This window comes from Aquarana catesbeiana, linkage group LG01, assembly GCF_042186555.1.
Source record: "Aquarana catesbeiana isolate 2022-GZ linkage group LG01, ASM4218655v1, whole genome shotgun sequence".
Lineage (NCBI taxonomy): Eukaryota > Metazoa > Chordata > Amphibia > Anura > Ranidae > Aquarana > Aquarana catesbeiana.
In genome coordinates this window covers 318,720,264-318,734,643 of record NC_133324.1, presented here as the reverse complement: position 1 = coordinate 318,734,643, position 14,380 = coordinate 318,720,264, and the positions used below count along the sequence as shown (strand labels likewise).

The window sequence follows — 14,380 nt, the reverse complement described above, 5'->3', positions numbered from 1 at the left end:
GCTATGTATGTATATAGGCGGCCAGCGCTCACTCCACTCACAATCAGTGGGGGATCGGTGGAGATCAGCGTATAAGGGATTTTAAGGGGAAAAAAGTGCGTGTTATACGCCGATAAATACGGTATATTGTATATAGGTGGTGTGTTATTCGTGCTCATAGGCTATTTTTTGTGAATGAATTATATGAGGAACCTATGTAATTGTTTTGATTTTAAATTTGTAATAAATATTAATTTCTTATAAGACTGTGTTATGCCTAAAAAGTTCATAATCTGAAAACCTTAAATTTCCTATATTCAAAATATCGGGACGTGGCAAATTTTAACTTAGTGTCGTATCCACAATACCACTCTGTGGAGATACAAATTTTTAATTAGACACAGAGGAACCCTTGAAATAACTTTCAGATCTAAAATCTTCTAATAATATTCAGATACAATTATTATATCTACAGCTTATGGTACGTTAGCGTAAACAGTCATTTGAAATGTAAGAATGGATAAAAAAGCCAGGGGGTATAAAAACCACACCAAGGTATGAGTTTATGGGGGGAGAATGAGACACTTGTGTAATGTAAATGTGGATACAATAAAGAATATGTAGAAGCTCCTGCGTGAGCTGAATAGAGATTGAATGTATGCGTTGTTCCATGTATATTGAAATAAACAATAAAGGAACAAAAATAAAAATAGAAAAAAAAATGCAACATATCTTGTGTATTTGACACCCAATGCTACTCTATACAACAAATGTATTCAGTAATCTAATTAAACAAATAATATAAATATAGCCAGAAAAGTTCTGCAAACAGTGAAAGGGCAGTGTTCCCTCATATTGGTGGTCAGTGGAAAAACACCTGTAAGTGGAGGCTTGCCTACTTACACTGGTGCTCGGTAAAGTGCCCCCTTACACTTGTGATAAGTGTATTGTTCCCTTACAGTGGTGGTCATTGAACTGCTTCCTTACATAGGTAGTCATTGGAAGAAGGGTCCTGTTACACTGATGGTCAGTCAGAATTTTTTTTCCTATATTGGTGATCAGTAGAAAAAATGTTCCCTACATTGGTTATCAGTGTTAGGAATGCCTCCTTTACATATAGCATTGTTGTCAGTGGTTAGTTATCTTATGCCGCGTACACACGGTCGGACTTTTCGACCGGATGGGTCCGACAGACTTTGCAGCGTACTTTCGACGGACTTTTGATGGACTTCCGACGGACTTTCTAATGAACGGACTTGCCTACACACAATCACACCAAAGTCTGACGGATTCGTACGTGATGACGTACACCGGACTAAAATAAGGAAGTTGATAGCCAGTAGCCAATAGCTGCCCTAGCGTTGGTTTTTGTCCGTCGGACTAGCATACAGAAGAGCGGATTTCTGGGTCTGGTAGAGTTACGACGTAAAGATTTGAAGCAAGTTCCAAATCTAAAGTCCGTCAGATTTGCGACGGGAAAAGTCCGCTGAAGGTCTGGTGAAGCCCACACACGATCGGATTGTCCACTGGATTTGGTCCGTCGGCGTCCGTCGGACCAGTTCGGTCAAAAAGTCCGTGTGTACGCGGCATTAGAGTCACAAAATTGTTCATTGCTCAAGGAACCCCTAGCAACCTTGGTTGAGAAAGGCTGTTCTTTATAATCAATGTGCACATGACCATTTTTGTCTAATAATTTATGCAGGGGTAAAAAAATCAGACAGAATGTGGCATGTAAAAAAAACATAAAAATGAGGGCAGTACATACAGCATGATGCTTACAACTCAGAAATTTACTCTGAATTGTAAAGTTTAAAGTTTTGAGTCAGAATAGGCCAGAGGGTTGAAACATTTTTAAGAGTACTTCGATTTTGCATGGAATTCTACTTTAAGCAAGCATAACATTATTCATAACTTTTTAACATTGAAAACAGCATCCGCATCAGTGGGAGAAGTAATCCCCCTCCCCACAATCTACATCAGTGGGAGGAAGAATCCCCCCTCCAAGAATCCACATTAACAGGAGGAAAAATCCCCACCCCAGCATCAGCATCTGTGGGAGCAAGAATCCCCTCTCCCAGCATCCTCCCCTCTCCGAGCATCCTCATCAGTGGGAGGAAGAATCTCCCATCCCAGCATCTGCATCAGTGGGAGCAAGAATCCCTTCTCCCAGCATCTGCATAAGTGGAAAAAATAAACCCCCTCTTAGACTGCATCAGGGGGAGGAAGAATCCCCCTTTCCAGAATCCACATCAGTGGGAGAAAAAAAATCCCCCTTCCCAGGATCTGCATCAGTGGGAGAAAAAAATCCCCCTCCCAGCATCTGCATTAGTGGGAGAAAAAAATCCCCCTCCCAGCATCCGCATCAGTGGGAAGAAGAATCCCCTCTCCTAGCATCTGCATCAGTGAGAGGAATAATCCCCACTCCCAGAGTCCGCATCAGAGGGAAGATGAATTCCCCCTCTCAGCATCCACATCAGTGGGAGGAAGAATTCCCTCTCCTAGAATCTGCATAAATGTGAAGAAGAATCCCCCCTGCCAGCATTTGCATCAGCGGGAGGAAGAATCCCCTTTACCAGCATCTGCATCAGTGGGAGGATGAGAGCAAATTATTGCCAAAATAAAAAATGTAAAAATGTAACTTTTATTTTTTTTTTAAATAATAACTTCAAAATCAGAATTAGCAGAAGTGCTTGTTTTATTGTGCACCTCCAATTCAGCTTTCAATGCTGAAAAAAATTATGCATCAAACTTATTTCCAGGTATACTGCATGTTGCTAAGCTCATTTTCCAGGCACTCCAAGGATGACACTGCCTTAGACACTGACCCCTCACCAAATGTAGGTTTATTATTTGACTGTGAACACCAGGCAGGTGTAAAAAACTGAAATAAAAGAATAAACTGAAATTAAAAAAAATAAACAGAAATAAAAGAATAAACTTGTTTTGTTGTCTGGCACCTAAAAAACATTTCCTTATTACTTGCCTATTTGTAAAATAACATAACTGATTCCAATTACTTTTTCATTAAAGCAAAACTGAAAAATTAACAAAATAAAAAAAACACATAGCCCATCAAAAGAAAAAAACCAGAACCAACTTCTGAACATTCTGACTTCCCCTGCAGTGCTTTTTCTTGTCAATAGATGTCCCCAGTCTGTTGGCCAGCATCATTTAACCTAACTCTTCTGAGCCCAGTTTGTTCTGGACCTGCCCCAGCCAGTTACTGGACAGTCATAGGAAAAACAGCATGGTGACGAGCTCATCACTTTGTCACCTTTTGTACTTTTTCTTCCTCTCACACTCCAGCTCTACTATACAAGGACTGCAAAAGGCTGATACCAGGTCTTAGTCAGGTACATATACTGCTCACAATTTGAAAAAATACATTTAATGATAAATTAATAATTACAAAGCTGCAAATATTTGTGTATTTGTATCTACCTACAGTTCAGATATAATAATCATTTCTACTTTACATAGAACTAGCATCAGTATCAGAATCTCTCTCGAAAAGGGCCTCCTGCAATACCCTGCACAGCCACACACTAGGATAGGAGGGTTAGAATTTTGAGCTAATCAAGCTCTATTTTGTGCACATTACTATCTGTGTAGCATGCTGGTGGAATAGGAGAGGAAGGGGATGACCTAATCAATGTACTGCTGCTCTCCATTCACAGGCTGAAGTGCATCCTGGACCAGACTATATTGTTTAATGTAGTGTAGTCTGTAGAGGTCCTGGACCTGGCTGTGCTGTAGAGCACAGAAGTGTGGATACCAAAACTGGTTATGCAGAGTTACAAATCCTTTGTCAGACAAAACAGTTGACATATTTGCATTTAAGTTTTGTATTTAGCTGCTTTTCTAAAGCTCAGCAAATACAAATGGTTGGTTCATTAGACTGACTAACCAATCATATTGCAACTTTTGCTTTTAAGTGATATACAGTACATATTTCATAGCAATAAACGCAAAGCACAAGTTCATTTGCTATGGCTACAGCTTTATGATTTTGTAGATAAATGTTTTATGAAAAGGATCCTTTGCTTCTAGTTTGCATCAGACTATTTAGCTATATATGACACTGCAGACAGAAATGTCTTCTATTGCTGTCTTCCTTGTAAGTAATGTAACACAATGTGCTTTGTATCTTTACAGCCCTAAGCAATAGCTGTTGCTATACTGAACTGGAATTTCATTCCTGGGTTAGTTAGGTATTTGTAAGTGCAGCAAATGATTTTAAAAACTAAAGTATTCTCCATGGTATTTAATAGTAGCATAAAGGCTAATATATAAAAAAACCAACAAACAAAAATTCCCAGTTCACTTACCAGCCAGCCTGCAACAAACCAAATTAACCCTGTCTAATATTTCATGTTAAAACAAGGGGTTCCATTTGGACACATTTGCACATATAAATGCGTAAGCTGCAGAGGCCGCATCAGGGCACCCCAGTAATAACCATGGATAGATTAAGGGCAAGTATGTCTGGAGGGAGACAATCTCTCTTTAAAGGTATAGGGATGCACTGGATACCCAGCAATAGCACAATGGCAGTGAAGGTATCCAATGCGTTCCCTCACTAATTCACTAATAGTACAAACAAGTGGCAACCACCCCAACCTATAATTGGCTTTGCAGTAAGGAGCACATGGAAGGGTGATGCATGTCAAAAAACAACAAACAAAAATTCCCATCTCATTTACCAGCCAGCCTGAAACAAACCAAATTGTCCTGTTTAACAGTTTATTTTGCACACATTTGCAAATATATGCGTAAGATGCAAAGGCCACGTCACGGCATCCCAGTGTACTACAGTCCTAACTCTATACATTTTGAGAGTCTTAAAATTGCAGCACATATATAATAATGGATAGATTAAGAACAGGTATGCTTGGAGGGAGGATATATATATATATATATATATATATATATATATATATATATATATATATATATATATATATATAAAACAACCAATATTAAAGCTTATCTAAACCCAAAATTAAAAAATTGAATGTATTGAAGTTTATCATAGATATGCTGGCTGCATTGGTTTTCGTTATTAAAATGGTTGTTTTTTTAATCCTAAAATAAATGTTATACTTACCTGCTCTGTGCAATGGTTTTTCACAGAACAGCACTGAATCTCCTCTTCTAGAGTCCCCCGTCTGCGTTCTCTGCTCCTCCTTTTCTCTGAGTGCCCCTATAGCAAGCCGCTTACTATGAAGAAACTTTTGCAGGCACGCTCCTGGGCCGGACTGTGTGGGTCCATCTCCATTACCTCCTCACAGGATTTAATTGACATCAGCAGGAGCCAATGGCTCCTGCTACTCTCAGCTGGGCCTGTGAGAGAGGGTAGAAGAGCTGCTGCAGACATGACATCACTGGATCGAGAACTCAGATCAGACTCAGGTAAGTGTTTAAGGAGGGGGTTGGGGGGAGCTGCTATTGAAAGTTTTTTCATCTTAATGCAGCAGATGCATTAAAGTGATTGTAAAGCTTTGTTTTTTAAAAAATAAAAATAACAAACATGTCATACTTACCTCCTCTGGGCAAGGGTTTTGCACAGATCAGCCTCGATCCTCCTCTTCTGGGGTCCCCCAGCGGCGCTCCTGGCTCCTCCTCTTCTCGAGTGCCCCCACGGAGAGCCGATTTCCATGCGGGCACTCGTGCGGGCACACTCCCGAGTCCTGCTGCTGCACCCATTGACAGAGACAGCAGGACTCAGCCCCGCCCCCGGCTCTCATGTCACTTGATTTGATTGACAGCAGCGCGAGCCAATGGCTCCTGCTGCTATCAATCTATCCAATGAGGACCCGAGACAGCGGATGGAGCTGCTGGGCTCATTCTCATCACTGGAAGGATCGGGTTCAGGTAAGTAAAAGGGGGACTCTGTGGGGAGCTGCACCACAGGTTTTTCACCTTAATGCATTAAGGTGAAAAACCGTGAGGGTTTACAACCTCTTTAGGGCAAAAAAACCTTTTGCCTTTATAAACAATTTACGTTTTGTTTTTTTCTTTAGTTTCACCCGGTGATCCTACAAATAACACATATTCTGCCCCATAGGTGTGCACAGCCTAATGCATTAGGGTGTGCACCCCAAAGCTCCAACACATTTGCGTTTGACATATTTACCGGCCTCTTCCCTGCTCTTCATCCTAAAACATTGGGAGGAAGGGGGAGCAAGGAAGCACATGGGGGACCCAGGGAACAGAAGGAAGAGGAACAGGGAAAGGAGGGGTGGCGGGGGTGGCATATATTAGTACCGATTCCCCTATATTTTCCTCCTGTGGCAGCTGAATGTTGACAAAGGGGAGAGGAGGAGAAGCCTACTTTCAGCTGCTGCAGGCGGAAAATACAGATCGGATCCACTAAATTCCACCCCGCCACCTCTTCTGTCCAGGTTCTGAAGGTTGGCAGGGAAGGATTGCGATTTACCTGTCACCTGCCCACCATTGACAGGTTGCCAACCCCAGGATTAGGGTGTGCCCAGGCACAACTGGCACACCCCTTGCGCACACCTATGTTCTGCCCCTATGTGTCTACACTCACTTCTAAATGGTATCTATTAGGGATGTCCCGATACCACTTTTTTAAGAGTACAAGTACCGATACTTTTTTTCAAGTACTCGCCGATACCGATTACCGACACTTTTATTTTTAATGTCATGTGGCAGTGGTTTTTTTTTTACAATTTTTGTTTTTCGTTTTTTTACAATGCTTTCTTTTTTTTTCTTTTTTTTTAGGGGGGGGGGGGGGTGGATGCTGTCTGTGTGTTTTTTTTATTTAAATTTTTATTATTTTTTACAATAATTTTTTTTTTATTATTTATTGCAATACTTTGTGTTTTTTTTTTAATCAGCCCTGTTGGGGGGCTTTGGAGAGATATCAGGGGTCTTAACAGACCCCTGATATCTCCCCCTTGAGACAGAGAAAGAGACCGAGGATAGAGATTCCCCAGTCCCTTTCTCTGCAGCCTCAGCTGCACTGAGAATGAATGGAGAGAAGACAGCGGCTCCTCTCCATTCATAAACTGAGACATCGTAATCACAGGAGATTACAATGTTTCAGTTATGTGAATGGACAGATTTAGCTGACTCTGTCCATACACAAAGGAAGGAGGAGGACATGGAGAGACACAGCACAACGGGGGGGGGGACAGCAGAACGGAGAGGGACAGCAGAGGGACAGCGGAACGGAGAGGGACAGCGGAGGGGGACAGAGGAGAGGGACAGCGGAGAGGGACAGCGGAGGGGGACAGCGGAGGGGGACAGCTGAACGGAGAGGGACAGCGGAGGGGGACAGCGGAGGGGGACAGCAGGGGGGGCAGCAGAGGGGGACAGCAGAGGGGGACAGCAGAGGGGGACACCGGAACGGAGGGGGCATGGAGGATGCGGTGACAGTCAGCGGTGTTCATGTGTGAGGGAGTTACAAGCACTGATCACCGCTGTATAGATTTCACTAAAGCAGCTGAAAGCGGCTGGGAGAGAAGCTTGTAACTCCCCCACACGCCGATCACTGCTGACTGTCAAGGTATCGGGGGGGAAGCATCGGGAGCATTTGCCCGAGTACAAGTATTTGGGCAAATATTCGGTATCGGTGCAGATACCGATACTAGCATCGGTATCGGGACAACCCTAGTATCTATGCTAGGAGCTATGCTTATCAAACAGGCTGAAGGCTTTGTTCATTTCCATTACATGGTGGATTAATGTGATTAGTAGTTTACAAATAGAGATATGATTGTTTATGGTGTCTTTTTACTGCACATCTTCTCACATCACGTGACAAGGACACTGCATTTCTGGCCAGATCAACACTATTTTCTATACTTGCTAGAAATGTTCTTAGCCCAAAAAATAAAAACGAATGCAACTACCACAATTTAGCACTAGTAAGCTGCAACATATTGCCGTTTTGTTTTTGGGTTTAGATACACTTGATTATTTTATAGAACAGTAATCATGGTTACGTCTACTGTTATAATCCTTTGGAAGTTTGTTTAAACCTATGCAGCTGCTCAGCAAAAGTGCATTTTAAATTCCTGCCCATGTTCGGGAATGAAACAGATCACAATAGAGCAATGGTACTGGAGTGCATTCTGCAGGGTGCCTGTGCCTAGCAGTATGGGTGTGTGTGTTCCTGAGCTACCAGTGATACCTCTCCTAGGATGCCTATTACCTGCAGATTTCCACGCAAAGGTCTGAATGATGCCAACCGCAGCCATACATGGTTATAATTGCTGCTAATTCATTCTTATTTGGCGGAAGTTCGAACCATAGGTGCTGCCTCTGTCAGCACCAATTGTATAATGGACTTTTGTTACAGGAGCAGGGTTGAATTTATTGGCCAAACAGAACCAGCATCCAATCAGTTGCATGCACTATAGGAGTATTCTGACAGCTGCTGGAGCCAGATGTCAGAATGCAATAATTATCAGAGAAAATTTGTCCATCAGCGCTGTTCCATGTGAATGGAGGAATCTGTTATAGATGTTTTTCGTTCAGCCAAAAGAAATCTAAGTGTATGGCCACCAACTAATAAAATGGCTTTACATACACTTTTAATTGCATCAAAAATGTAACATTTTCTTAGGATAGAATGGCCAGTTGAAGGCCCTGTGAAGTATAAAAGAAAAGGATAGGTGATATATTTTGTGTTTTTCTACCCCTTTTTCTTATTTGCCAAAAAAAGGACCTTAATGGTTAAAAGGAGAACCACTCACTCCATTTTAGAATGGAAAATTGCCCAAGTTTTGCATTTAGAAGAGCTGGAGATCGCAAAGGCTTTCTTGGCATCTGCCACAGACAGCAGTTTCTCCTGGTCGTTTAGTGTATATATGATATTAAAGTGTACACAAAGCCAAAACTTTTTCTCTTTGGATAGAACAAAGAATGTTTAAGACCCCTTGTGTGCTGTATGTGTTCTATTGGGGAGATTTCTCTGAAGTTCTTGTCCCAAAGACACAGCAGGAAGTTAGGGAGATCTATAAAAAGTGAGGGATATACCCTCTTAGACAGTTATCACCAGAACATGTGTCCCCATGTATACATTTCCCCAACCCCATGTTCATGTCGGATACCTTATCATTATATGTACAGAAAACAATGGTGTAATAAAGGGTTAGACATAAAAGTTCCTATGTTTAACCTTTCAGATATGTGGATATGGTATAATAATTTTGCAGTAGCAGCCTGTCCATTAGGGGCGCATGGGTGCTGCCCCCCCTATCCATGCCTTCGGCCTCATGATCTACATGCAGGGCGCCGGATGCATGGATTCCAATCAGGGGTTTGGTTTTTTGGAAGCACGTGATTAGAGCCAGAGGCTCTAAGAGCTTCAAAAAAAGGGTGGGCTCAGGGCGCAGAGCACTGTGCCCGAAGCCCACCCAGTTGTGTGACAATAGCAAATGCATATTCCCTATTGTAACACTGATTCTCCTCCCAGCCAATCAGGAAGTGGGTCATAAGACCCATCATCTGATTGGAGGAAATGAGATCCGATCGGATTGGCTGCCAGAAGGAGGAGGGAGGCGACGCAGGGGAACCAAGAAAGCAGCCACCCACAGCTGGGAGAGAAGCCACCACCGCCAGCTGGCCAGAGCGCTGCTAGCGAGATAGGGTAATTGTGGGGCCACGACTGACTGACCCACTGGGGGGTAGTGACCATGACCTCCGTGGCCTGGCCGGCTGACTGAGCGGTAGGGGTTGATGTCGGGTGGATTGTTTTCTGCCCCCTCAAAAAAAAAAAAAAAAAAAAAAAAAAAAAAACACCAGCTGCCACTGTTAGCTTAGTTTAAAGATGTAGTAGGCTACTTTCACACTGGGGCGTTGGGGGCATCGGCGGTAAAGCTATTTTTAGCGTCCCTTTACCATAGTTTTTTTGGCACTTTTCGGCTGCTAGCGGGGAGCTTTAAACCCCCGCTAACGGCTGAAAAAGGGTTGAATGCGCCCGCAAAGCTTTGCCTGCTCTTCGGCACTGCCCATTGATTTCAATGGGTAGGGGCGCTTTAGGAGCGGTGTATACACTGCTCCTACAGCGCCTCAAAGATGTGGCTTGCAGGACTTTTTTTTGGCGCCCTGCCAGCACACCGCTCCAGTGTGAAAGCACTTGGGCTTTCACACTGGAGTGAGTGGAGAGGCTCTTTACAGGCGCTATGCAGGTGCTATTTTTAGTGCTATAGCGCCTGTAAAGCGTCTCAGTGTAAAAGCAGCCTTACTGGTGTTAAAAAAAAAAAGATTAATACGGCATGTTCAATCCAGGGGGAGTCCACCACTTCATTTGAAGTTCCTGGAGGTGACAGTCCTGACTGTCCTTGTTTCAGGCATATTGCTTGAAGGCCAAGTTCACCTTTGTTCGCTTTTTTTCCCCCTAAATTCCAGCTCCCCTCTGTATCAATATAGCATTAATGTACTTTTTTTGCAAAAAATAAAACATCTTTCCATTTATTCTACCCACGCTTACCTCACTGTCTTCATTGATGTTTAAAAACCCTGCTCCATTACTTCTGCCTTACTTCCTGAAAATACTTTAGGTCATAACACAGGAAGGAGTTGACCAGCTGAGGGTAGACGATGCAGGGTGTGTACTGAGATCAGCTGGTCAACTCCTTCCTGTGTCATGACCTAAAGTATTTTCAGGAAGTAAGGCAGAAGTAATGGAGCAGGGTTTTTAAACATCAATGAAGAGAGTGAGGTAAGCATGGGTAGAATAAATGGAAAGCTGTTTTATTTTTGCAAAAGAAGTACATTAATGCTATATTGGTACATAGGGGAGCAGGAATTTAGAAAAAAAAAAAAAAAAAGGTGAACTTATCCTTTAAAGTTGTTCTAAAGCCTTAAGGTTAATGCATTCTACCTGAGCCCTATGTAATCCAGCGAGTGCTCTCCTCATTAGACAGATTAATAGCAGCAGGAGACATTGGCTTCAGCTGCTGTCAATCAAATCCTGTGACACCGGAGCGAGGGGGGGCAGAGTCCTGCTGTCTGTGTCAATGGATACAGCAGCAAGACTCGGGAGCGAGCCTGTACGCATGCCCCCAGGAAAAGTGGCTTTCCGTGGGGGCACATGATGAAGAGGAGGGGCTTGGAGCGCTGGCGGGGGACGCCAAAAGAAGAGGATCGGTGGGTGCTGCTCTGTGCAAAACTATTGCACAAAGCAGGTAAGCATAGACATGTTTGTTTAAGAAAATAAAAATAAACCCAAAGGTTTACAACCACTTTAATAGCCAGAAATAACTCCCATAGCCCTTTGTCTTCCGGCTATAATATATATATATATATATATATATATATATATATATATATATATATATATATATATATATATATATCAGCCCAAAAACTAGTCAAAACCAGTTTGAGCCACACCACAGAATTGAGAGATCAGATGTTCCCAACTTTCCACAGAAAAATTAAATTACATGTCTCATTAGACATTAAACATGTTGTATACAGATAGAAGTGATTACTTATCACTAACATAATTGATAACATTAAACAATTACTAAGTTTCTTCTAAATCAATAACTAAATATACACTACAAATGGTCATCAGTGGGGGTGAATCTCTCTAACACAGACAGCAAAAAAAAACTGTCTGTGGTTCTAACCCTTCTAAAATATATTAAAAACTAATATAAATGGCTTTACATACACTTTTAATTGCATCGGAAATGTTATATTTTCTTTGGAAAGAATGGCCGATTGATGGATCTGTCAAGTATAAAAAAAGCTGATAGGCGTTTAATTCTGTTTTTCTATCTCTTTTTCTTATTCACCAAAAAAAAAGGACTTTAATGGTTAAAAGAAGAATCACTCACCCCTTTTAGAGTGGGAGACTGTCCAGGTTTTGCGTTTAGAAGAGCTGGAGACCTCAAAGGCTTTCTTGGCATCTGCCACAGACAGCAGTTTCTCCTGGTCCTCTGGCTCTAGTTTGGTGTTCTCCTGGATTCTGGGTGCCACTGAGAAGACCCCTTTATTGCTCTGTATGGAGTGGTCGGGAGGAGGAGGTCCTGTGTCCCACAATGTAGCCTCCTCTCCAACATTCTCCACTCCAGCATCCTCATGGCTATATATAGGCGGTTCATCTGCGATGTCACTGCTGCTAGAGCTTAGACTGTCCCTAAACAAGGGATCCAGCTGGTATATACGTTTTGGAGGTGCTCTGCTCACGGAAGCGCCCTCCTTTTCTTGCTCATAGATATGAAGGCTGGTCTTGGTAGAGTCCGGGTGACTTTGGCAGCTGCCAGGTGTCAGCCTAATTCTAGTGCACCCCATAGCATGCCGATGATGATCAGTGCTTAGAAATTCGTCCTCGTTGGTCATCAAGTGGTCAGTACTGAGAGATTTCTCCAGACCACCTTGTAGAGACAACCTGCTGACCTGTCTATGTCCTTCACTGCTCTCTGAAGCTGAGCGGGTCAACCTTCTGATACTGCCCTGTAGATAGGAGATGAGGTTGTCACTCTCTGCTCTTCTGTATAGCTTCACCTTCCTCATCCTGTGTTCTCCTGATCCCTGATCTCTCTCTATATCCCTCTGGATTTTAGAAGCCTTGTCACTAGTTGTCTCCTCTGAGGACCTGGAGAGATCATGCCCTTCACTCCACCTTCTAGACTCATCTTCTTCCATCTTGCACACAATGACATTCAGGTTCCTGCCATGATTGCTGGCTGTCACTTTCTTGCTCCGCTTCATATCCATCATCTCACTTCCATGTTTAGCTACCAGCTCTACAGGGAAGCCCCCACTGTCTAGCAGATCCCAGCTGACACTCCTTTCTTCTACTTTCCATTTTCTTCTCTGAATGAACTCCTTGCTAGACATATCCACAGCTCGGTCCCCTGTGACAGCTCTGGCATGCACCCCCTCGCCCCAAGAGCTTACACCCGCTCCTCGATCAATCCTTCCTAAAGTTTTGTGATGGCCAAAAAGTGTGCTTTCATCTGATGTCCGACCGCAGAGAAGAGCTGGGTGTCCTAGGCTGGCATAGTCTGAAGTGCTCCCCCTTCCTTCTCCTGCCTTGTCATCTAGTATTTGCATGCTGATCTGTGAGCGATTGTGATCGGAGGACGGATGAATCGGATCCATGTCGTATATACAGGACGTCTGCTCTATCGCCTTTCCACCTGCACTCTACACCAGTGTTCCGATCTCCTCTAATTACAAGGAGCTTCTATCTCTTCTTTTCCATTAAGATGTCACATCCCCTCCGCTCCTACTTATTTATTCATGCCAAGGAGAAGCTGATCCTTCCAAAGCAGCACCGTCCAGCTGATCTGTCATCTTCAAACGGGTTTTAATGTTCCTGCCATCGTGCCCCTCTTTGTTTACACCGATGGAAAACTTTGTCTAAACTTCTCCAAGGAATTTTAGGAAGGGAAATGAAAAGGAAGGTGATGTCAGTATACAGCTTGAAGAATGTGATGAGAAGAAGCGGTGCCATCCAATATGGGGACATGAATCTGTAATGAAGATCTTCAGGTTTCCTGCGACTTTGGTTGAGTTCTAGCAACTGCCTGACTTCTAGATGAATGTCAAGCATCGCTGAGCACAAAACTATTCTACAGCCAGAAAAATATTCTTAGGCTAAACAGAAGGAAGGGACAGCCTAGGAGGGCTGCATAATCCACCTTCTTGTTTAATTTGCACAATGGATTTGCAAAATAGGTCTTGGCAAATGCAGGGGCGTTGCTAGGTCTACAAAGATAGAGCCCATGGCAGCGAAGTAAAGAAAGTCATGCGCTTGGGCAGGCATACACATGTGTATACATATATAAGTGTGTGTGTGTATCATATATATATATATATATATATCTATATATATATATATATCTATCTATATATATTACATTATATATATTATCATTCATTACATCAGGGTCCCCCGCAGAGCCACCCACTTACATCAGCGTTCCTAGAGAGCCTCCCCCTTGCATCAGAGTCCCCAGAGAGTCCCCCCTTACAACAAAGTCCCCAGTGAGCCTCCTTCTTACATCAGGGTCCCCAGCAGTGGCGGCCCTTCCATAGAGGGTGCATGGGCGGCGGGGCCTCCCTTATCCATGCGTTCGGCCCCCTGATCTACATATCAGGGCACCGGACTATGGATTCCAATGCGCGGTGGGTGTTTTTTTTTTTAAGCACCTGATTAGAGCCAGAGGCTCTAATAGGCTTCAAAAAAGGTGGGCTCAGAGTGCAGAGCACTGTGCTCTGAGCCCACCCAGTTGTGTGACAATAGCGAATAAATTTTCGCTATTTTCAGACTAAAGTTCCTCCCCGCCAATCAGGAGGCAGGTCGGGAGACCTGTTTCTCGATTGGCCAAAGAGTCAGGCGATCCTATTGGATGCCTAACGCTTGGACGAAAGATAGAGAAGACACATGGTGGAGGAAGCCGCTGGA

General features: G+C 43.2%; 1 protein-coding gene across 1 annotated transcript in view; it reads right to left on the bottom strand.

Annotated features, from left to right (window-relative positions):
• Window positions 1-13,308, bottom strand: part of CORO1C (coronin 1C) — a gene marked incomplete in the record, with an annotated part of 141,778 nt that extends 128,470 nt beyond the window's left edge. The window contains 1 exon segment of the mRNA XM_073630086.1: window positions 11,802-13,308. Coding sequence (XP_073486187.1) covers window positions 11,802-13,071 — 1,270 coding nt within the window.
• Window positions 13,309-14,380: the final 1,072 nt, after the last annotated feature.